The sequence below is a fragment of the Coffea arabica genome, chromosome 7c, assembly GCF_036785885.1.
Source record: "Coffea arabica cultivar ET-39 chromosome 7c, Coffea Arabica ET-39 HiFi, whole genome shotgun sequence".
Taxonomy (NCBI): domain Eukaryota; kingdom Viridiplantae; phylum Streptophyta; class Magnoliopsida; order Gentianales; family Rubiaceae; genus Coffea; species Coffea arabica.
Genome location: NC_092322.1, coordinates 21,609,745 through 21,634,025, shown reverse-complemented (window position 1 = coordinate 21,634,025; position 24,281 = coordinate 21,609,745). Strand labels below are relative to the sequence as shown.

Below are 24,281 nucleotides of genomic sequence, written 5' to 3'. Positions count from 1 at the left end.
TTTTGCTTGACTAACATATGATATATGAGATCTGATTACCCGTATCATTGAATACTTATTAGTTTATGATTTGAAGAATCAAATGCTGTTGCCAATTTCCCATTCCATTTCTGTTTTCTAAAAATTTACATAATGGAACGTGTTATCCCAGTCAAAGACGTCCTACCTGGCTCTGAAGGCAGGAGGTGCAAAGTCACCGTGCAAGAAAAACAGCAGATAACTGGATCAGCAACGCCGCCAATAAAAAAAATAAAAGTTTATTTTGTTGGATTCAGAGGTCTTCTCCTTGCTGCCATGATATATACTTCTTCATACTGCTTGATTAAACATTTCATCGCTGAAAGAGCGCATTAATTTGGTTTTTATATTTTTCATATAATTAAGGCATTTTCTGTTTTTAACTACAGGTCAATGCATGCATAATTGATTATTTAGTACATATTTTTCTTGTGGATAGAGATCGGAGATTGAAGGGATTATGTTCAATAATGACATTCCAAAGATCAGCCCTGGCCTTCAAGTTTATAAAAAGTATCCGATTTCAAAAGCCATAGTAAGACTCATTCCAGTAAAATGTCAAACTGCTGAACTGAAGATCTAGGGGGTGTGGAAGCCCCCTTGCCACGTAGGTATCGTCGTCCTCCACGTGGCGAGACGGGATTGGCACGATGGTGACATGGCGAAAATTGATTGGCTGTCAACTGTGCCTGTTGCACCTGATTCTTCATCCCCTTTGTTCGTTGTCCCGTCTTTCCTTCCTACCATTTAATTCTACTGTGATTTTCTACAGATGTTCGATTGAGGTGGTCAGCTACTCTCTACTCACTCATCATGCTCCTCTCTGCCGGCTCTAACCTGCTTTTTTCTTTTTTTACTCCGCCACATATTGGTGTTGTCTACACTCCGAATTTTATCTTTCCCGCACCTGATTTTCCCTCTCCTCTCTTCCTCGTTCGTCTTTCCTTCCGCTTGTTTTTGCTACTGTGTTGCTTGCTCCCCGCTTCTTTTTCCCTTTTTCTCGACATTCTGAGGTTGCTCCCATTAAAAAATTACTGTCTCTTCGCAGTCCTTGCACGTCTTGCCCACATTTTCTCTGTTCTTTCCTTCTGCTGGAAAATTGAGTTTTCAAAGACTATGTTGACTGAGTTTTTTAGAATGAACAAAACAAATGCTACAGCTCAAAATTTGAAGTGCTTATATAAATATTTTCTACAACATTTTTTATGGACTCCAAAAATAAAGACATGGTCAGAGAGGAGTCGTAGAAAGGTCATAGGGAGACTGGTAACTTCCAAGCCTAGGAAAGGGGAAAGGTACTACATAAGACTGGCAACAAAAACATTTTCAGGAACCAACGTCGTTTGATGACTTACTTATGGTTAGAGGTCACAAAACTGGCTCTTTTAGTGAAGCCTGTTTGCAGTTAGGATTATTGGACTCTGATTCCTATATAGAAGAAGCAATATAGGAAGCTGCTCAATTCCAGATGCCATATTTGCTAAGGTCTTTATTTGCAATGCTTCTGTTTTATTGTTCTCCAAAAAATCCAAAACATCTTTGGCAAGCATTTGAAGCGCAGCTATCTTTTGATTATAAACGAAGTTGCGCGCATCGACATTGCACATCAATAGAGATTAAAAGGAAAGTTCTTCAGGATATTAATTCAACATTGGAACACATGGGAAAAACCTTAATGACTATCATTTCCTCGAAGATTCCTTTACATCCCATTATGGTGAGCCCCTGGCTAAAGAAATTAAAAGTGAAACTGCGACACCGATTGATCCAGAAGATCTGCTTCTTCCTCGAAAATTGAATGCTGGATGAAGGCATGCATTTAATTTGATTCTGGATTCAATATCCAGCCCAAAAGGTCAAGTTTTTTTGTTGATAGTCCAGGTGGAATGAGTAAAACTTTCTTATATCGAGTGTTTCTCACTTTTTTTCGTTCACAAGGATATGTGGCAATTACAGGCGTCGCAACACCTATCATCCCTGGTGGTAGAACTGCACACTCAAAATATAAGATTCCTTTGGATTTTTTAAAACAAAAAACTTGTCAACAAAGTAAGTTGAGCAGTGTTGCTAGGCTGATTATTAATGCAAAATTAATCTTGTAGGATGAGACTTCAATGGCAAAAACGGAAACAATAGAGGCAGTTCATTGTCTTCTTACAGATATAATGGAATCTTATGTACCCTTTAGAGGAAAAATTATTATTTTTTGCGATGATTTTCGCCAAACATTGCCAGTTATTGAACAGCTAGGCGAGTCAGATTCGATCAAATAGACTGTCCTATATTCACATTTATGGTCTCATATGCGTAAGCAGCGACTGGCAACAAATATGAGAGTTGCCTTAAATCGAACATTTTCAGCTTTTTTGTTTAGAGTAGGAGCAGATGTTGAACCGGTTGATGAACATGGCCAGATGTCCCTTCCACCTCATATGGTTATTTCTTATCACAACAAAGAAGAGTCGCTCGGCAGGTTATAATCATATAGTGCATTATAATTAGTTCATTCCGTTCGTGTGTTTTTGATTATTTGTCCTAATTACGTGTAAATTCTTCCAGGTTATTTGGGATCGTCTTTCCTGAATTAAATCTGTACTCATGTGATCCTTATCGAATGATAAATAGATGTGTTTTTTGTCCAAAAAATGGTTCAGTTGATGAAATTAATAGGATGATGATTGCAAAATTTCTGAAAAATCTTCACAGATATAGAAGTTGTGATAGAACTGTTGATAAGAGAAATCAGACAGATTATGAGGACTTTCTAAATTCTTTTAACCCAAAAAGTCTGCCTTCTCATGAACTTTTACGCAAAGAAAACTGTCCTATAATGCTTCTAAGAAATGTGAATCCAATGGATGGTCTTTGCAATGGCACACGGTTAATCTGTAGAGAATTGGGTGAGCTCACAATTACTGAGAAAATTTTCTCTGGTCCTTATGAAGGGAAAAAGTCTTCATTCCAAAAATTCCTTTGCAGACTTTTGACAGCGAAAAGAATGGTATTCCATTTATACGGACACAGTTTCACGTCCGTTTATGCTTTGCAATGACAATCAATAAACGTCAGGGTTAGACTCTTGACTATGTTGAAATTTATCTTTGTGAACTTGTCTTTTCTCACGGCCAGCTTTATGTTGCTCTCTCTAGAGTTAGGAATTCTTCCGCAGTTAAAGCTTTAATTGCTCCGGGTACTTCTGATGACATCAAAGTTGATTGTAAAACAAGAAATGTTGTCTTTCATGATATATTTTGCTTGACTAACACATGATATATGAGGTCTGATTACCAGTATCATTGAATACTTATTGGTTTATGATTTGAAGATTCAAATGCTATTGCCAATTTCCCATTCCATTTCTGTTGTCTAAAAATTTACAGAATGGAACATGTTATCCCAGTCAAAGACGTCCTACCTGGCTCTGAAGGCAGGACTTGCAAAGTCACCATGCAAGAAAAACAGTAGATAACTGGATCAGCAACGCCGCGAATAAAAAAATAAAAGTTTATTTTGATGGATTCAGAGGTCTTCTCCCTGCTGCCATGATATATACTTCTTCATACTGCATGATTAAATATTTCATCGCTAAAAGCGCGCATTAATATGGTTCTTATATTTTTCATATAATTAAGGCATGTTCTGTTTTTATCTACAGGTCAATGCATGCATAATTGATTATTTCGTGAATATTTTCCATGTGGATAGGGATTGGAGATTGAAGGGATTATGTTCAATAATGACATTCCAAAGATCAGCCCTGGCCTTCAAGTTTATAAAAAGTGTTCGATTTCAAATGACATAGTAAGGCTCATTCAAGTAAAATGTCAAACTGCTGAACTGAAGTTCCAGTGTGTGTGGAAGCCCCCTTGCCACTTAGGTTTCGTCGTCCCCCACGTGGCGAGACGGGATTGGCACGATGGTGACATGGCGTGAATTGATTGGCTGTCAATTGTCCCTATTGCAACTGATTCTTCCTCCCCATTGTTCGTCGTCCCGTCTTTCCTTCCTGCCGTTTAATTCTATTGATTTTCTGCAGATGTTCGATTGAGGTGGTCAGCTACTCTTTACTCGCTCATCGGGCTCCTCTCTAATGGCTCTAACCTGCTTCTTTCATTTTTTACTCCGCTACATATTGGTGTTGTCTCCACTCCGAATTTTATCTTTCTCGCACCTGATTTTCCTCTCCTCTCTCCTTCGTTCGTCTTTCCTTCCGCTTGTTTTTGCTACTGTGTTGCTTTCTCCCCGCTTCTTTTTCCCATTTTCTCTACATTCTGAGGCTGCTACCATTCAAAAATTGCTGTCTCTTCGCAGTCCTTGCACGTCTTCCCCACATTCTCTCTGTTCTTTCCTTCTGGTGGAAAATTGAGTTTTCAAAGACTATGTTGACTGAGTTTTTCAGAATGAACAAAACAAATGATACAACTCAGAATTTGAAGTGCTTATATAAAGATTTTCTGCAACATTTTTTATGAACTCCAAAAATAAAGACATGGTCGGAGAGGAGTCGTAGAATGGTCATAGGGAGACTGATAACTGTCGAGCCTAGGGAAGGAGAAATGTACTACATAAGACTTTTACTCACACATGTTCAGGAACCAACGTCGTTTGATGACTTACTTAAGGTTAGAGGTCACAAAACTGACTCTCTTAGAGAGGCCTGTTTGCTGTTAGGATTATTGGAATCTGATTCCTATATAGAAGAAGCATTACAGGAAGCTGCTCATTTCCAAATGCCATATTTGTTAAGGTCTTTATTTGCAATGCTTCTGTTTATTGTTCTCCAAAAAATCCCAAACATCTTTGGCAAGCATTTGAAGAGCAGCTATCCTCTGATTACAATGAAGTTGCGCACATCGACACTGCATATCAATAGAGTTTAAAAGGAATTTCTTCAGGATATTAATTCAACATTGAAACACATGGAAAAAAAACCTTGATGACTATCATTTCCTCGAAGATTCCTTTACATCCCGTTATGGTGAGCCCCTGACTAAAGAAATTAAAAGTGAAACTGCGACACCGATTGATCCAGAAGATCTGCTTCTTCCTCAAAAATTGAATGCAGGATGAAGGCATGCATTTTATTTGATTCTGGATTCAATATCCAGCTCAAAAGGTCAAGCTTTTTTATTGATAGTCCAGGTGGAACGGGTAAAACCTTCTTATGTCGAGTGCTTCTCCCTTTTCTTCGTTCACAAGGATATGTGGCAATTGCAGTGGCCACATCTGGGGTCGCAACACCTATCATCCCTGGTGGTAGAACTGCACACTCAAAATATAAGATTCCTTTGGATTTTTAAAACAAAAAACTTGTCAACAAAGTAAGTGGAGCAGTGTTGCCAGGCTGGTTATTAATGCTAAATTAAGCTTGTAGGATGAGGCTTCAATGGCAAAAACGGAAACAATAGAGGCAGTTCATTGTCTTCTTACAGATATAGTGGAATCTGATGTACCCTTTGGAGGAAAAACTATTATTTTTGGCGGTGATTTTCGCCAAACCCTGCCTGTTATTGAACAGCTAGGCGAGTCAGATTCGATCAAATCGATTGTTCTATATTCATATTTATGGTCTCATATGCGTAAGCAGCGACTGGCAACAAATGCGAGAGCTGCCTTAGATCCTGCATTGTCAGCTTTTTTTTATTAGAGTTGGAGAAGATGTTGAACCTGTTGATGAACATGGTCAGATGTCCCTTCCACCTCATATGGTTATTTCTTATCATAACAAAGAAGAGTCGCTTGACAGGTTATAATCATATAGTGCATTATAAGTAGTTCATTCCGTCCGTGTATTTTTGACTATTTGTCCTAATTACATGTAAATTCTTCCAGGTTATTTGGGATTGTCTTTCCTGATTTAAATCTGTACTCTTGTAATCCTTATCGAATAATAAATAGATGTGTACTTTGTCCAAAAAATAGTTCAGTGGATGAAATTAATAGGATGATGATTGCAAAATTTCCAGAAAATCTTCACAGATATAGAAGTTGTGATAGAACTGTTGATAAGAGAAATCTGACAGATTATGAGGACTTTCTAAATTCTTTTAACCCAAAAGGTCTGTCTCCTAATCAACTTTTACGCAACGAAAACTATCCTATAATGCTTCTAAGAAATGTGAATCCAACGGATGGTCTTTGCAATGGCACACGGTTAATATGTAGAGAATTGGTGAACTCACAATTACTGTTGAAATTTTCTCTGGTTCTCATGAAGGGAAAAAGTTTTCATGTCAAAAATTCCTTAGCAGAATTTTGATAGCGAAAAGAATGGTATTCCATTTATATGAACACAGTTTCACGTCCGTTTATGCTTTGTGATGACAATCAATAAACCTCAGGGTTAGACTCTTGACTATGTTGAAATTTTTCTCAAAGAACTTGTCTTTTCTCACGGCCAGCTTTATGTTGCTCTTTCTAGAGTTAGGAATTCTTCCGCAGTTAAAGCTTTAATTGCTCCGAGTACTTCTGATGACATCAAAGTTGATTGTAAAACAAGAAATGTTGTCTTTCATGATATATTTTGCTTGACTAACACATGATATATGAGGTCTGATTACCCGTACCATTGAATACTTATTAGTTTGATTTGAAGAATCAAATGCTGTTGCTAATTTCCCATTCTATTTCTGTTTTGTTAAAATTTACAGAATGGTACATGTTATTCCAGTTAGAGACGTCCTACCAGGCTCTGAAGGCAGAACCTGCAAAGTCACCGTTCAAGAAAAACAACAGATAACTGGATCAGCAATGCCGCCAATGAAAAAATGAAAGTTTATTCTGTTGGATTCAGAGGTCTTCTCCCTGCTGTCATGATATATACTTTTTCATACTGCATGATTAAACATTTCATTGCTAAAAAAGCGCATTAATATGGTTCTTATATTTTTTATATAATTAAGGCATCTTCTGTTTTTATCTACAGGTCAATGCATGCTTAATTGATTATTTTGCGAATATTTTCCTTGTGGATAGGGATCGGAGTTTGAAGGGATTTGTTCAGTAATGACATTCCAAAGATCAGCCCTGGCTTTCAAGTTTATAAAAAGTATCCGATTTCAAATGCCATAGTAAGGCTCATACCAGTATAATGTCAAACTGCTGAATTGAAGATCTAGGGGGTGTGGAAGCCCCCTTGCCTCCTGTTGAATTGATGTGCCTGTTAAGGTCTTTATTTACAATGCTTCTGTTTTATTGTTCTCCAAAAAATCCCAAACATCTTTGGCAAGCATTTGAAGAGCCGCTATCTTCTGATTACAAATGAAGTTGCGCACATCGACACTGCACATCAATAGAGTTTAAAAGGAATTTCTTCAGAATATTAATTCAATATTGGAACACATGGAAAAAAACCTTGATGACAATCAATTCCTCGAAGATTCCTTTACATCCCGTTATGGTGAGCCCCTGACTAAAGAAATTAAAAATGAAACTGCGACACAGATTGATCCAAAAGATCTGCTTCTTCCTAAATAATTGAATGCTAGATGAAGGCATGCATTTAATTTGATTTTGGATTCAATATCCAGCTCAAAAGGTCAAGTTTTGTAATTGACTGTCCAGGTGGAATGGGTAAAACTTTCTTATACCGAGTACTTCTCGCTTTTCTTCGTTCACAAGGATATGTGGCAATTGCAGTTGCCACATCTGGGGTTGCAGCACCTATCATCCCTGGGGGTAGAACTGAACACTCAAAATATAAGATTCCTTTGGATTTTTTGAAACAAAAACTTGTCAACAAAGTAAGTAGAGCAGTGTTCCTAGACTGATTATTAATGCTAAATTAATCTTGTAGGATGAGGCTTCAATTGCAAAAACGGAAACTATAGAGGTGGTTCATTGTCTTCTTACAGATATAATGGAATCTGATGTACCCTTTGGAGGAAAAACTATTATTTTGGGCGGTGATTTTCGCCAAACCCTGCCCGTTATTGAACAGTTAGGCGAGTCAGATTCGTTCAAATCGACTGTTCTATATTCACATTTATGGTCTCATATGCGTAAGCAGCGACTAACAACAAATATGAGAGCTGCCTTAGATCCAACATTTTCACCTTTTTTTATTAGAGTAGGAAAAGATGTTGAACCTGTTGATGACAATGGTCAGATGTCCCTTCCACCTCATATGGTTATTTCTTACCATAACAAATGAGAGTCGCTTGACAGGTTATAATCATATATTGCATTATAAGTAGTTCATTTATTTTTGACTATTTGTCCTAATTACATGTAAATTCTTTCAGGTTATTTGGGATGGTCTTTCCTGACTTAAATCTGTACTCTTGTAATCCTTATTGAATGATAAATAGATGTGTACTTTTGATAGCGAAAAGAGTGGTATTCCATTTATATGGACACAGTTTCACGTCCGTTTATGCTTTGCAATGACAAGGAATAAACCTCAGGGTCAGACTCTTGACTATGTTGAAATTTATCTCAGTGAACCTGTCTTTTCTCACGGCCAGCTTTATGTTGCTCTCTCTAGAGTTAGGAATTCTTCCACAGTTAAAGCTTTAATTGCTCCGGGTACTTCTGATGACATCAAAGTTGATTATAAAACAAGAAATGTTGTCTTTCATGATATATTTTGCTTGACTAACACATGATATATGAGGTCTGATTACCCGTACCATTGAATACTTATTAGTTTGATTTGAAGAATCAAATGCTATTGCCAATTTCCCATTCTATTTCTGTTTTCTTAAAATTTACAGAATGGTACATGTTATTCCAGTTAGAGACGTCCTACCAGGCTCTGAAGGCAGGACCTGGAAAGTCACCGTGCAAGAAAAACAGCAGATAACTGGATCAGCAGTGCCGCCAATAAAAAAAATGAAAGTTTATTTTGTTGGATTCAGAGGTCTTCTCCCTGCTGCCATGATATATACTTCTTCATACTGCATGATTGAACATTTCATCGCTAAAAGTGCGCATTAATATGGTTCTTATATTTTTCATATAATTAAGGCATCTTCTGTTTTTATTTACATGTCAATGCATGCATAATTGCTTATTTCGTGAATATTTTCCTTGTGGATAGGGATCGGAGATTGAAGGGATTATGTTCAGTAATGACATTCCAAAGATCAGCCCTGGCCTTCAAGTTTATAAAAAATATCCGATTTCAAATGCCATAGCAAGGCTTATTCTTGTAAAATGTCAAACTGCTGAACTGAAGATCTAGGGGGTGTGGAAGCCCCCTTGCCACGTTGGTATCGTCGTCCTCCTCGTGGCGAGACGGGATTGGCACGATGGTGACATGGTACGAATTTATTGGCTGTCAACTGTGCCTGTTGCGCCTGATTCTTTCTCCCCTTTGTTCGTCGTCTCGTCTTTCCTTCCTACCGTTTAATTCTATTGTGATTTTCTACAGATGTTCGATTGAGGTGGTCAGCTACTCTCTACTCGCTCATCAGGCTCCTTTCTTCCGGCTCTAACCTTCTTCTTTCTTTTTTTACTCCGTCACATATTGGTGTTGTCTCCACTCCGAATTTTATCTTTCCTGCACATGATTTTTTCTCTCCTCTCTCTTTCGTTCGTCTTTCCTTCCGTTTGTTTTTGCTACTGTGTTGTTTTCTCCCCGCTTCTTTTTCCCTTTTTCACAAGACATTCTGAGGCTGCTCCCATTCAAAAATTGCTGTCTCTTCGCAGTCTTCGCAGTCCCATTCAAAAACTATGTTGACTGAGTTTTTCAGAATGAACAAAACAAATGCTACAGCTCAGAATTTGAAGTGCTAATATAAAGATTTTCTGCAACATTTTTTATGGACTCCAAAAATAAAGACAAGGTCAGAGAGGAGTTGTAGAAAGGTCATAGGGAGACTGGTAATTGTCGAGCCTAGGAAAGGAAAAAGGTACTACATAAGACATTTACTCACACATGTTCAGGAACCAACGTCGTTTGATGACTTACTTATGGTTAGAGGTCACAAAACTGACTCTCCTGGAGAGGCCTGTTTGCAGTTAGGAATATTGGAATCTGATTCCTATATAGAAGAAGAATTACAGGAAGCTGCTCATTTCCAAATGCCATATTTGTTAAGGTCTTTATTTGCAATGCTTCTGTTTATTGTTCTCCAAAAAATCCCAAACATCTTTGGCAAGCATTTGAAGAGCAGCTATCTTCTGATTACAATGAAGTTGCGCACATCGACACTGCATATCAATAGAGTTTAAAAGGAATTTCTTCAGGATATTAATTCAACATTGAAACACATGGAAAAAAAAACCTTGATGACTATCATTTCCTCGAAGATTCCTTTACATCCCGTTATGGTGAGCCCCTGACTAAAGAAATTAAAAGTGAAACTGCGACACCGATTGATCCAGAAGATCTGCTTCTTCCTCAAAAATTGAATGCAGGATGAAGGCATGCATTTTATTTGATTCTGGATTCAATATCCAGCTCAAAAGGTCAAGCTTTTTTATTGATAGTCCAGGTGGAACGGGTAAAACCTTCTTATGCCGAGTGCTTCTCCCTTTTCTTCGTTCACAAGGATATGTGGCAATTGCAGTGGCCACATCTGGGGTCGCAGCACCTATCATCCCTGGTGGTAGAACTGCACACTCAAAATATAAGATTCCTTTGGATTTTTTAAAACAACAAACTTGTCAACAAAGTAAGTAGAGCAGTGTTGCTAGGCTGATTATTAATGCTAAATTAATCTTGTAAGATGAGGCTTCAACGGCAAAAACGGAAACAATAGAGGCGGTTCATTGTCTTCTTATAGATATAATGGAATCTGATGTACCCTTTGGAGGAAAAACTATTATTTTTGGCGGTGATTTTCGCCAAACCCTGCCAGTTATTGAACAGCTAGGCGAGTCAGATTCGATCAAATCGACTGTTCTATGTTCATATTTATGGTCTCATATGTGTAAGCAGCGACTGGCAACAAATATGAGAATTGCCTTAGATCCAGAATTTTCAGCTTTTTTTATTAGAGTAGGAGAAGATGTTGAACCTGTTGATGATTATGGTCAGATGTCCCTCCACCTCATATGGTTATTTCTCATCATAACAAAGAAGAGTCGCTTGACAGGTTATAATGATATAGTGCATTATAAGTAGTTCATTCCGTCCGTGTACTTTTGACTATTTGTCCTAATTACATGTAAATTCTTCCTGGTTATTTGGGATCGTCTTTCCTGATTTAAATCTGTACTCTTGTAATCCTTATCGGATGATAAATAGATGTGTACTTTGTCCAAAAAATAGTTCAGTAGATGAAATTAATAGGATGATGATTGCAAAATTTCCGAAAAATCTTCACAGATAGAGAAGTTGTGATAGAACTATTGATAAGAGAAATCAGACAGATTATGAGGACTTTCTAAATTCTTTAAACCCAAAAAGTCTGCCTCCTAATGAACTTTTACGCAAAGAAAACTGTCCTATAATGCTTCTAAGAAATGTGAATCCAACAGATGGTCTTTGCAATGGCACACGATTAATCTGTAGAGAATTGGATGAGCTCACAATTACTGCGAAATCTCTGGGTCAGACTCTTGACTATATTGAAATTTATCTCAGTGAACCTGTCTTTTCTCACGGCCAGTTTTATGTTGCTCTCTCTAGAGTTAGGAATTCTTCCGCAGTTAAAGCTTTAATTGCTCCGGATACTTTTGATGACATCAAAGTTGATTGTAAAACAAGAAATGTTGTCTTTCATGATATATTTTGCTTGACTAACACATGATATATGAGGTCTGATTATCCGTACCTTTGAATACTTATTAGTTTGATTTGAAGAATCAAATGCTGTTGCCAATTTCCCATTCTATTTCTGTTTTCTAAAAATTTTCAGAATGGAACATGTTATTCCAGTCAAAGACGTCCTACCAGACTCTGAAGGCCGGACCTGCAAAGTCACCATGCAAAAAAAAAACAGCAGATAGCTGGATCAGCAACGCCGCTAATAAAAAAATGAAAGCTTATTTTGTTGGATTCAGATGTTTTCTCCCTGCTGCTATGATAGCCATGAAAGATAATAAAACCTAGAAAATGGGAAAATTTACGGGTTCTCACACTCTCTCCCCCTTAAAAGAATTTCGCCCTCGAAATTTCTTACCTTAACTCACGAAAAGTTCATGGTACTTCTTTCGTATTTCTTCTTCCACTTCCCAGGTAGCTTCCTCTACCCCATGGTTTCTCCACAGTATCTTCACTAACGGAATTTGTTTGTTTTTGAGCTCTTTGACTTTCCGGTCAAGCACTTGGACAGATTTTTCTTCATAAGCAAGCGATTCATCCACGTCGATCTCCTCTGGTTGTAAGATATGGGAGGGGTCGGGATAGTACTTCTTGAGCATCGAGACGTGGAAGACGTCATGAATTCTCGAGAGACTTGACGATAGCTCTAGTCTATATGCTACCGCGCCTATCCTCTGCAGGATCTTGTAAGGTCCGACGAACCTCGGTTGCAATTTCTTTCCTCTCCCCGCCGTGACACTCCGCAACGGTGTAACCTTGAGGAAAACACGGTCTCCAATTTCAAACTCCAAGTCTTTTCTTTGGTTGTCTGCGTAGCTCTTTTGTCGGCTTTGAGCAGTTTGGAGTCGTTGCCGTATCAACTTGACCTTTTCTCGAGTCTCTTCCATCCATGGAATAGTGGTTATATCTAATGCCTTCCTCTCGCCAACTTCATCCCAGTAGATCGGTGATCGGCATTTCCGTCCATATAGTGCCTCATATGGAGCCATTTGAATAGACGAATGGTAGCTGTTGTTGTACGCAAACTCTACTAAGGTCATGTGTTGACCCCAATTGCCTCCAAAATCCAGAATGCAAGTTCGTAGCATGTCCTCGAGAGTTTGAATGGTTCGTTCCGATTGTCCATCCGTCTGAGAGTGATAGGTTGTGCTCAAGTTGAGTTTCGTCCCTAGAGTTTCTTGGAATTTCTGCCAAAATCGAGATACAAAACGTGGATCTCGATCGGAGACGATACTGACTGGAACGCCGTGTAGCCTTACGATCTCGTCCATGTACAGTTGAGCCAACTTGTCCATGGAATACTTCATGTTTACTGGCAGTAAGTGAGTCGATTTGGTTAATCGGTCGACGATTATCCAAACGGCATCGTGCCCTCTTTGCGTTCTCGGCAAACCTGAGATGAAGTCCATGGTGATGTTTTCCCACTTCCATTCAGGTATCTCAAGGGGTTGTAACAAGCCCGATGATTTTTGATGTTCCGCTTTCACCTATTGGCAAACAAGACATTTTTGCACGTACAGCGCGATTTCCTTCTTCATATTGTCCCACCAATAGGTTCCTTTCAGGTCTTGATACATCTTGCTACTACCCGGATGGATTGTATACTTGGACCGATGGCTTTCGTTAGAATTTCCGTTTTCAATGATTCATCTTTCGGCACCACTATTCGGTTTCGGTATTTTAAAATACCCTCAGGACTGAAATTGAAATCAGTTGTTTCTCCTTTTTCCACTTTCTCTCTCCACTTCCGTACCATCACATTCTCTTTTTGCGCTTCTTTAATCCTTTCCAACAGGGTGGAAGTCACTTTAATATTGCCAAAAATCACCTTATGACTCCCAAGGCAGGGTCTCCACTCGCAAACCGACTCGAGCAAGTTCCACTCTCTAATCATTAAGCTTGCGACCTGAGCTTTGCGACTTAGAGCGTCGGCCACTACGTTCGCCTTTCCTGGATGGTAGTTGATGGTACAGTCGTAATCCTCCAGAAATTCCATCCATCTCCGTTGCCTCATGTTCAATTCCTTCTGCGAGAAGAGATACTTCAGGCTTTTGTGATCGGAGTAAATCTCGAAAGTTACCCCATATAGGTAATGTCTCCACTTTTTAAGAGCGAAAACAACGGCAGCTAGCTCCAGATCGTGGGTTGGATAATTCTGCTCGTGAGGTTTTAACTTCCGAGAGGCAAAAGAGATCACATTGCGGTTCTGCATTAGCACACATCCTAGACCTTCCCGCGATGCATCGGTATACACAACAAACCCGTCACCTCCGTTAGGTAAAACTAGAACTGGAGCCATGGTCAATCTTTTCTTTAAATCTTGAAAACTTGTCTCGCTTCGGGCATTCCAAAGGAACCGACCATGTTTCTTTGTCAAGTCGGTTAAGGGACCGGCCAGTTTGGAAAAGTCCTTGATGAAACGTCGATAATATCCAGCCAGTCCTAGAAAGCTGCGGATCTCGGTGGGATTTTCTGGCCTCTTCCAATTAGTCACAGCCTCTACTTTCGCCGGGTCAACTGAAATACCTTCTTGAGAAATTACGTGCCCCAGAAAAGCAATTTTCTCCAGCCAAAATTCGCACTTGCTGAACTTGGCATACAGTTGATGGTCTCTTAGGGTTTGTAAGACAATTCTCAAGTGTTGCTCATGCTCTTCACGGGTCTTGGAATAGAACAGGATGTCATCGATGAAAACTACGACAAATCGATCCAAGTAGGGCTTAAACACCCTATGCATTAGGCCCATGAAGGCGGCAGGAGCATTGGTCAGTCCAAAGGGCATAACTGCGAACTCGTAATGCCCATATCTCGAGTTTAAGGCGGTTTTCGGAATATCCTCCTTCCTGATTAATAACTGGTAGTACCCTTGGCGGAGGTCCAGTTTCGAGAAAACCACCGCTCCCTGCAACTGGTCAAATAGCTCATTGATGTGGGGCAGTGGATACTTATTTTTAATCGTAATATTATTCAGGCCCTGATAATCAATACACATCCTCAAACCACCATCCTTTTTCTTCACAAACAGCACGGGAGCTCCCCAAGGAGACCCACTTTCTTGAATGAATCCCCGCTCCAGAAAGTCCTGTAATTGCAACTTTAGCTCCTTGAGCTCTGCAGGAGCCATTCGGTATGGTGTCTTTGAGATAGGTGAGGATCCCGGTAGCAGGTCTATTTTGAATTCAAGTTCTCTTTCTGGCGGTAAGGCTACTAACTCATCCGGAAACACGTCCGGAAATTCCTTCACTATGGCCATGCCCTCCACTTTCAACTTATCCGTGGGGGTATTAATTAGAAAGGCTAAAAATCCTTGCGCCCCTCTACTTAGCAAATTCCTAACCCGAATGCCCGAAATCAAAGCAGATGAGGCCAACCTACCCCTTATATCCAACCTTAAGGTCGCCTCATCAGGAATGCGGAATTCTACAACTTTCGATTTACAGTCCAGTTGGGCATTATACTTGGCTAACCGGTCCATACCCAAAATTGCATCATACCCCTTAATAACCAAACTTATCAAGTCTCCTAACAATCTCTTCTCTCCTACCCACACTTCCTAATCCCTATAAACCATACTAGTAACCAAACGTTGATTCCCCGTAGGTGTACTAACTTCTAGGTCGTATGGTAAACTAGCAGGTTTTATATCGATGCCACACATGAAATCAGGGTTAACAAAAGAATGAGTGGCACCAGGATCAATTAAAACTTTGGCAAAGCGGTGGAAAATAGGGATCGTACCTTCTACGACCTCTGAGGAATCCGGGACCTGTCGAGGTTCTATTGAATATACTCGAGTTGGCACTTTAGGTTTCGCCTCATTCCCCTTATTCGGTCCCGTATTGGTCTTGGACGTGGTTTGAACTTCCCTTCCGTCTTGCATTAAGAGTGGGCAAGTAGCAAGCTGGTGGTTTGCGCTTTCGCAACGCAGACATTTGCCTCCCTTCTTCCAGCAATTGTCTTCAGAATGATTCGACTTTCCGCAGTACCCGCAAAGCCCGCGAGACGCTGAACCTGAACCCTTTTGGAAGTTTCCACCTTGGCCTCTCCCGGCTGGGCTGCCACTAGACTGAGCCCCTCTGCCGGAACTTGACTGTCGTCCACCTCCAGCTCCGTGTCCAAACTTGGAGGGAGTACCTTTGTCCCCTTGTCCAGAGCTGCTTCCAGGAAAGCCCCGCTTTTTCGCCTGGAAGTTCCGGACTTGCAATCGAGCACTCTCTACCCTTTGAACCTTTTCTACGACCTCGCTAAAAGCATTGATTTGAGCCACTGCGAGGTCCTTCTGGATTTCGACGTTCAGGCCCTGGATGAAACGCCTAATTCGCCGTTGCTCCGTCATGATCAACTCAGGCGCAAATTTAGACAGGCGGGTGAATTGACTCTCGTATTCCGCCACCGATTGAGCCCCTTGGCGGAGTCGAATAAACTCATCTTCCTTCCTCTCCTGAACTAGAGGAGGGAAGAATTTCGCATTGAATTCCCTGATGAAATTCACCCAAGTCTTGGGCGTTAGCTCCCGTTCCTATTTTTGTCGTATTACGTTCCACCAGGAACGGGCCGCCCCTTCTAACTGGAATACGGCAAAAGTCACCTGCCGTTCATCGGTGTAGTGCAAAGCTGCAAAAATATCGACCATATTCTCAAGCCATCTCTCGGCAACATCTGGATCTGGCCCTCCAATGAACTTGGGTGGAGCAAACTTTTGAAAACGTTCGAGAGCTCTGTCTTCGCTCTCGACATGGTTGCCAGGGTTTCCGGGGTTAGGGTTTGGGTTCTGGCCTTGTTGCTGCACCACTTGTGCCAGCAAGTTAGTCATTTGCTGCATAGCGGCAGCGATTTGCACATTGGGGTCAGGGTTATGTCCAGTAGAGGTTTCCCCAGTACCCCTATCCGGTGTGGGTTGTCTATTTCCGCGCCCACGTCCCCGTCCACTACGTGTTCCTTCCATAACTTCACTTGGTCTAGACAATGGTACTAACCAATATAAAACAATGCATGTAAGTAAAATCCAAAAATTTTCCAAACAGATATATACATTCCAAGCAAGGCAAGCAACACACATATATACAATCAGTCAAGTCAAGTACAGTCAAGCCAAATACACACATGGACAATCCCCAAGGGAATGGCCTCAACAAAAGAAATATACACGTAGCTAATTTAGACGTACAAAATGATTAGCTAAGGCTCTTTCCCCTATCCGTCTATATACAAAACAAAACTATCCCAAAAGACACTAAAAGTCGAGACCTAGTCCGTCGATGGGCTAGTAGACCACCTCGACGGGGTGGATTCACCCGACGGGGTAGATCCAGTCCCAGCTTCAGCCCCCGCACATGAGTCCTCGTCGCTCATGCCCTCGACCACCTCGGTGCAGAGGTTCAGGATCGAAGCGGCTCGATTCTTCACCTTTCGAGCTCGCTTGGACTCGCGCTCATGGACTTCCCTCAGCTGAGTGCAGAGGTCATCAACCCTATCCTCTGCCTCAAGCACATCGTACTTCAGACCATTAATGCGCTCGGCCTGTCTCTCATTGGCCGCCTTAAGCTGGGTCACCTCAGCCTCAAGTCTCGCATTCTCTCCGGCCAACTCCTTACGCTCATCGGCCACTGCAAACACTAGAGTGTTAGGATAGGCATACTTATGTCGACACTCACACCGTCTCAGGCGGTTAGCCGGGCTCCAACGAACCACGGCCCCTCCTGGCCGAATCTGGTATGGGATCACTGGAAGCGCTTCACGAGGTCGCTCGCCCGAAGGACTATCACTAGGCTCACCCTGTCCGGCCATCCTACACCAAAAGAGCAATTAACCATAAATAAGCTTAAAGGCCATAAACAAAAACCCTCAAATCGAGCATTTCTATTACACCCAGGCTAATTCAAATCTGGGTTCTGATACCACCTGTAACAGTCCCACCTTCTCCTAAGGCGAACCAAAGGGGTTAGCGGACTGTCTGCCCAACTCTCGCCAGGACTACCGGTGCCGTATAGAGTGATCTATTGCGTTCCGGAACTTATAACGCGCGTAAACGAGTCAAAATGGCAAACTAACCCAAAATACAAAAAATGAAATCCGGAGTCGACCATGAATAGCAACCGACCCGTCAGCACCCAATCAAACATCAAAATACATATACAACATAACATTTATTATTTACAAGCTAGAATGGCATACAAAAGTGATACAAAAGTTACTACATGTATGGTTTGCCAAAATCCAAAGTGAAACGGCCCTAAAGGTACATTTAGGGTTTCGATTCATAAGCTATACAAAAGAGACATTCATTTAGCTCATTCGGCAACCAACTAGCAAGAATCATTCCAAAAGTAGTCATATGCCTGTAAGGAAAACAAAAGAAACGGTGTGAGCTAATTTCCCAGTGAGATACTATCACTTAAGCAACCAAGTTCATGTACTCATATAGCTTTCATTTCAATTCACCAAAAGTAAACAAAGGCACACATTAATGGTGGTGATAAAAGGATACAGGTGGCTCTCAAGAGCCCTTTTCCCTCGTTTGCATTTCTTGATCGGACGTCATTGACTCTCCGTCAATGTTCAAAAATAACCAACCGTAGACTCCACTTTACTTCCATTCCTTCCACCTAACATCCCCTACCGGGCCCGAACTCCAAACACTTGCACTTTGGTAGTACTCGAGTAAACCGGAATCGAGAGTCTCTCATACTACAAGATTCCATATAACACTTCCCCAAGGCACATCAATTGGCATGACCAAACCCTTGCCGACTCGATTCAATCAACTACCAATGGGGTTGAGCTCAAAGATAACAATTGTAGTCGTTGGATACTCGTCAAAACGACTCCAAGCCATGTACTTTCATTTCATGTAACATTTCATATAACATTTCAAGAACATGATAAACAATAAGTGAGAGTGATAAAGTACGCCCTCACTTCAATCAATTAACATTCACATCTCAATTTCAAGTGTCAAAGCCATATAGTAACACACAAGTGAGTAGTACACTCACCAAACTTGCAAATGGTGTTTCATGCACTTCCGTCAAAAGAACGTTGTGAACCACCGTCACGCCCTAAAACAGATTATCGGTTTCATACACTCACCAAGTTTTTTCGGTAATGGCACCAAAGGCACTACGATTATCGGATGAAGGTGTAAGACCCACCGTTTCGAAACTAAGAGATAGGGCTACAATGTTCCAGAAGGCAACTTTGTCCAGTTTTGAGTGTAACAAGGTCAAAAATGCAAGATACTATACCAGAACAGGAAAAACAGATTCACAAAATGCATTCTGCTGCAAACAGCATAACTCAGCCTACTTAAGTCCAAATCCAGAAATTCCAAAGCCATCCGAAAGCTTAGAAACAGGGCTACATTTCATCAGAAGACCTTAACAACCAATTATGAAGCAATTCCAGCCAAAACAACCAATTACAGGCGCAATTCTTACATTCGGGTAAAACCAGGACAGCAAGGTAATTTTGACCTTTCTCATTCTACGCTACTCCGATTGACCTGAAATTTTGTAGGCACCTCTAAAATATCATTCCCTACAACTTTCATGTTTTAAGCCAAGGCCAATTCGGTCTCTAACTAGGAGCTATAAAACCGGGCAGAATGTTCCCAATAAAACCCTAACTTTCTAAAATTTCTTCCAAACCAGAAATTGGTTGCAATTAACCACTTTTTCCACCTTCTAGAGTCATCATATACCATTTCCAATCATCATAGATAGCCACACAATCATGTTCATATTAAAACAGAAAAATCCCCAAAAATTATAAAAGTTCATCAATTCAACCACAACTCAAAATATAATCCATAAAATGGCATCTCATACTACCACTAAGCATGATTTAAGCATCAATAAAGGGAGGAGAGTAGTTCTTCACAACTCACCTTAGAAACAAGAGAGAGAGAGAGCAATAAGTCCTCTTAGCTTCCCAAATAACTCCACACAACACCTCACTATCACTCCCTTAAGTGGTTTTATGGAGCACAAACAAGATTGGAAGGTTGAGTGAGTTGATTGAAGCAAGATTGAAGCCAAAAACTTGAAGAGTTTTCTTTCTTTTGTTGCTCAAGGAGCTCGGCCAAGATGAAGAGAAAATGGTGAAGTTTTGGTTATTTTTTTGATTTATTTGGTCAATGGTAAGACAATGAATAGTGGTCTTACAAGTCCCTCCACCAAATGGTGACACTTGTCACATATTTAATGCAAGTCTATCACTTTGTTTCCTCTCACACCCATCCAAATTGTAACCTCTACTTATCTCTTAACACCCGGTAAATTACATCCAGTATCCAAAACTTAACCTAGTTGGCCGAATTTTTCTGAACTTTTTCGCACTAGTGGGTCTCACGTCCGGTATACGCTCTTAATTTCTCAAAAACTATTCGATACTAGAAAAATTATCTAAAAACTATATCTGCTCATTAAAAATATCTAGAATTTTTCCTAATCACGAAAATGCAGAAAACAAGCAATGAAAGATAATAAAACCTAGAAAATGGGAAAATTTACGGGTTCTCACAATCCATCATTCAAATCAATTGCAAGAAAATAACATACTCATGCTAGTAACATTACACTATTCATATTTGCATCTTGATTGCTTTTCGTAAAACACAATAGAAGCTCCAAAACTAGATTTGAAAAATTTTTATGACAAAATGTTCACTTGAAATATTCCCTCCCCTACACCTAAATCAGACATTGTCATCAATGGATGAAACTTAAGTGCAAAAAGAAGAAAAGAGAACTTTCCTGATTATGGAACTAAACACCCGGTAGGGAATAAGTCGCTTAAAAATCAATGTAGGCGAAGCACGTAGTGAAGTTCAACTTGGGATCGCAATGTTGGAGGTTTTGTTGTAAGGCGTGGGCACGCTATATAAGAAGTAGTCTTCTATCCATCCAATCGTAAAACAAACGATGCCTTCTGGACATAAAGCGTGGGCACGTCTTGTAACAGATAGTTGTCAGTCCAATTAAACTTAAAACGAACAATGTCCTCTGAACATAGAGCGTGGGCACTCCTTATAACAGTAAGTCTTCTGCCCAAGAAAATTTCACTCAATCAAAGCAGAAACTTTCATGAGTGCGTCCACGGCCTACAACAAAAAACCTTTCGTCAAAAAGAAGCGAAATAAACTTAACTTCCACATAAAATAGAATGCAAAAAATGACTAAAAATTAAAACTCTTGGGTTGCCTCCCAAGTAGCGCCTTTCTTTAACGTCTTTGGCTAGACGATTCCACAGTGAGCAATTAGGCATAGATAGGGTCTATCAAGTGTACCTCTTCCACAGTGCCAATGTCTGAAACATCAACAAACGGTTTTAAACGATGACCATTAACCGTAAAACTCTTATTAGTCTCTAAAATCTGGATTTCAACCACACCATTGGGAAACCATTGACTACCACATAGGGTCCAATCCAACGAGATTTTAACTTACCTGGCATGAATTTCAACCGTGAATTGAACAAGAATACCTTTTGTTCTGGGGAAAAGTGTTTTGCACGTAATAGGCGGTCATGAAATTGCTTGGTACGCTCTTTGTACAAACGTGCATTGTCATATGCTTCAAGACGAATTTCCTCCAACTCCTGGAGTTGGAGCTTTCTCTCTTTGCCATCTCTATCCGCATGCAAATTGCATTGCTTGACTGCCCAGAATGCACGATGCTCAATAGCCACAGGTAAATGACACATCTTACCAAATACCAACCTATATGGGGACATTGCAATGGGCGTTTTATACGCCGTTCGATTTGCCCACAAAGCATCATCCAATCGCAAGCTCCAATCCTTACGGTTGGGGTTAACCGTTTCCTCCAATATGCTCTTGATCTCTCGATTGGAGACTTCAGCTTGCCCATTGGTCTGAGGATGATATGTTGTACTCACACGATGGTGCACTCCATATTTTTTCATGAGAGCTACAATGGTGCGATTGCAGAAATGGGTACCTTGATCACTGATGATGGCTCTCGGCACCCCGAACCTACTAAAAATGTGGGCTTTGAGAAATCCTACAACAACTTGAGAATCATTAGTCTGGGTAGTCTTTGCTTCTACCCATTTCGATACATAGTCAATTGCTAACAGAATATACAAAAATCTAAAAGAGCTAGGAAAAGGTCCCATAAAATCCATACCCCAAACATCAAACACTTCACAAAATAACATAGGCACTTGAGGCATTTCATCCCTACGAGACAAACTTCTAAATTTTTGACATTTTTCACAACTTTTACCAAATGCATAAACATCACAAAACAATGTTTCCCAATAAAAGCCACAATCAAGGATTTTTCTAGCAGTTCTCTTAGGTCCAAAATGGCCACCACATGCATAATTATGACAATGAGCAAGGATAGAAGGAATTTCACTTTCAGGTACACATCTACGAATAATTTGATCAGAGCCTATTTTTCACAAATATGGCTCGTCCCAAATATAGTATCGAGAATCATGGACTATCTTGTCCCTCTTATTCTTACTCATGCCAATAGGAAATTTATGACTGACTAAAAAGTTCACAATATCTGCATACCAAGGTTCCTTACCTTTGAGATAGAAAAGATGTTCTTCAGGAAATACCTCAGATATGGGAACTGCTTCCTCTTCTCTTATCAACCTACTCAAATGATCAGCTACTGAATTATCCACCCCTCTTCGATCCTTGATCTCCCAGTCAAATTCTTGCAGCAAGAGCACCCAACGAATAAGTCTTGGCTTGGACTCTTTTTTTGACAGGAGATACTTCAAAGCTGCATGATCAGAGTAAATTGTTACTTTTGACCCCAAATGATATGATCTAAATTTCTCAAAAGCGAAAACAATGGCTAGAAGCTCCTTCTCCATGGTGGTGTAGTTGCATTGAGCTGGTGTCAATGTTTTTGACGCATAGTATATCACGTGACTACACTTACCACTCCGCTGTCCAAGCACAGCTCCTACGGCATACTGACTGGCGTCACACATGAGCTCAAAGGATAGCTTCCAGTCTGGAGGTTGGATGATTGGTGCCGTGGTCAACATACCCTTGAGTGTGTCAAAGGACAATTTACAATCATCTCCAAAGTTGAATGGTACCTCCTTTTGAAGCAGGCGAGACAACGGTTGAGCAATTTTTGAAAAATCTTTTATGAAACGCCTGTAAAAACCTGCATGGCTTAGAAAACTACGAATATCCTTGACATTAGTAGGGTAAGGTAAACTAGCGATCAAATCAATTTTAGCCTTATCTACCTCAATACCCCTTGATGAAACAACATAGCCCAAAACTATGCCTTCCTTAACCATGAAATGACATTTTTCATAATTAAGAACCAAGTTTGTTTCAATGCATCTTTTCAAAACCATTGTTAAATGGTCTAGGCACTGATCAAAAGAATCTCCGTATACTGTAAAATCATCCATGAAAATTTCAATGCAATTATCAATCATATCAGAGAAAATACTCATCATGCATCTTTGAAATGTTCCAGGAGCATTACACAAACCAAAAGGCATACGGCGATATGCAAAAGTTCTAAAAGGGCAGGTAAAAGTGGTTTTATGTTGGTCCTCTTGAGCAACAATAATTTGATAATATCTAGAGTAACCATCTAAAAAGCAAAAGAAACACTTACCTGCCAACCTCTCAAGCATTTCATCAATAAATGGGAGTGGAAAGTGGTCTTTCCTAGTTGCGGCATTTAACTTCCTAAAGTCAATGCACATTCTCCACCCATTTTGCAATCTCATTGGCACTAACTCATTCTTTTCATTTTTCACCAATATGATTCCAGTTTTCTTGGGAACAACATGGACTGGACTTACCCACTGGCTATCAGAAATAGGAAAAATAATTCCTAATTCTAAGAGCTTGAGAATCTCTTTCATCACCACCTCCTTCATTACGGGATTGAGCTTGCGTTGATACTCTCTCACGGGTTTTGCGTCCGACTCCAAAAGGATGTGATGCATGCAAATGGATGGATTGATGCCTTTGATGTCTGCTAATGTCCATCCAATTGCTGGTTTAAATCCCGTAAGACCCGTAAGAGCCTCTCTTCTTGCAACGCAGTTAATCATTTATTTTTGACTATTTGTCCTAATTACATGTAAATTCTTTCAGGTTATTTGGGATGGTCTTTCCTGACTTAAATCTGTACTCTTGTAATCCTTATTGAATGATAAATAGATGTGTACTTTTGATAGCGAAAAGAGTGGTATTCCATTTATATGGACACAGTTTCACGTCCGTTTATGCTTTGCAATGACAAGGAATAAACCTCAGGGTCAGACTCTTGACTATGTTGAAATTTATCTCAGTGAACCTGTCTTTTCTCACGGCCAGCTTTATGTTGCTCTCTCTAGAGTTAGGAATTCTTCCACAGTTAAAGCTTTAATTGCTCCGGGTACTTCTGATGACATCAAAGTTGATTATAAAACAAGAAATGTTGTCTTTCATGATATATTTTGCTTGACTAACACATGATATATGAGGTCTGATTACCCGTACCATTGAATACTTATTAGTTTGATTTGAAGAATCAAATGCTATTGCCAA

The 24,281-nt window shown here is 40.1% G+C and overlaps 2 protein-coding genes across 2 annotated transcripts; both read left to right on the top strand.

Annotated features, from left to right (window-relative positions):
• Positions 1-1,678: 1,678 nt before the first annotated feature.
• Positions 1,679-3,483, top strand: LOC140010600 (uncharacterized). The gene is made up of 6 exons (XM_072057902.1): positions 1,679-1,735; positions 2,121-2,195; positions 2,334-2,491; positions 2,578-3,019; positions 3,148-3,235; positions 3,344-3,483. The coding sequence occupies exons 1-6, from the start codon at positions 1,679-1,681 to the stop codon at positions 3,481-3,483; spliced, it is 960 nt and encodes a 319-aa protein (XP_071914003.1).
• Positions 3,484-4,529: 1,046 nt separating this feature from the next.
• Positions 4,530-6,757, top strand: LOC113699739 (uncharacterized). Its single transcript, XM_072057901.1, has 6 exons — positions 4,530-4,765; positions 5,084-5,282; positions 5,393-5,544; positions 5,666-5,764; positions 5,851-6,077; positions 6,669-6,757. Exons 1-6 carry the CDS (start codon positions 4,530-4,532, stop codon positions 6,755-6,757), a joined length of 1,002 nt encoding a protein of 333 aa, XP_071914002.1.
• The last annotated feature ends 17,524 nt before the right edge of the window (positions 6,758-24,281 follow it).

What these genes read in the sequence shown, in the direction of transcription:
- LOC140010600 (XM_072057902.1), top strand. Translation starts at nt 1,679, where the DNA reads ATGGGAAAAACCTTAATGACTATCATTTCCTCGAAGATTCCTTTACAT. An exon ending in CAGATATAATGGAATCTTAT is followed by an intron (nt 2,196 to 2,333) that starts GTACCCTTTAGA and finishes ATGCGTAAGCAG; the next exon opens with CGACTGGCAACAAATATGAG. An exon ending in TTTTGACAGCGAAAAGAATG is followed by an intron (nt 3,020 to 3,147) that starts GTATTCCATTTA and finishes TCTCACGGCCAG; the next exon opens with CTTTATGTTGCTCTCTCTAG.
- LOC113699739 (XM_072057901.1), top strand. Translation starts at nt 4,530, where the DNA reads ATGGTCATAGGGAGACTGATAACTGTCGAGCCTAGGGAAGGAGAAATG. An exon ending in CAAATGCCATATTTGTTAAG is followed by an intron (nt 4,766 to 5,083) that starts GTCTTTATTTGC and finishes AATTGAATGCAG; the next exon opens with GATGAAGGCATGCATTTTAT. An exon ending in AAAGAAGAGTCGCTTGACAG is followed by an intron (nt 5,765 to 5,850) that starts GTTATAATCATA and finishes AAATTCTTCCAG; the next exon opens with GTTATTTGGGATTGTCTTTC.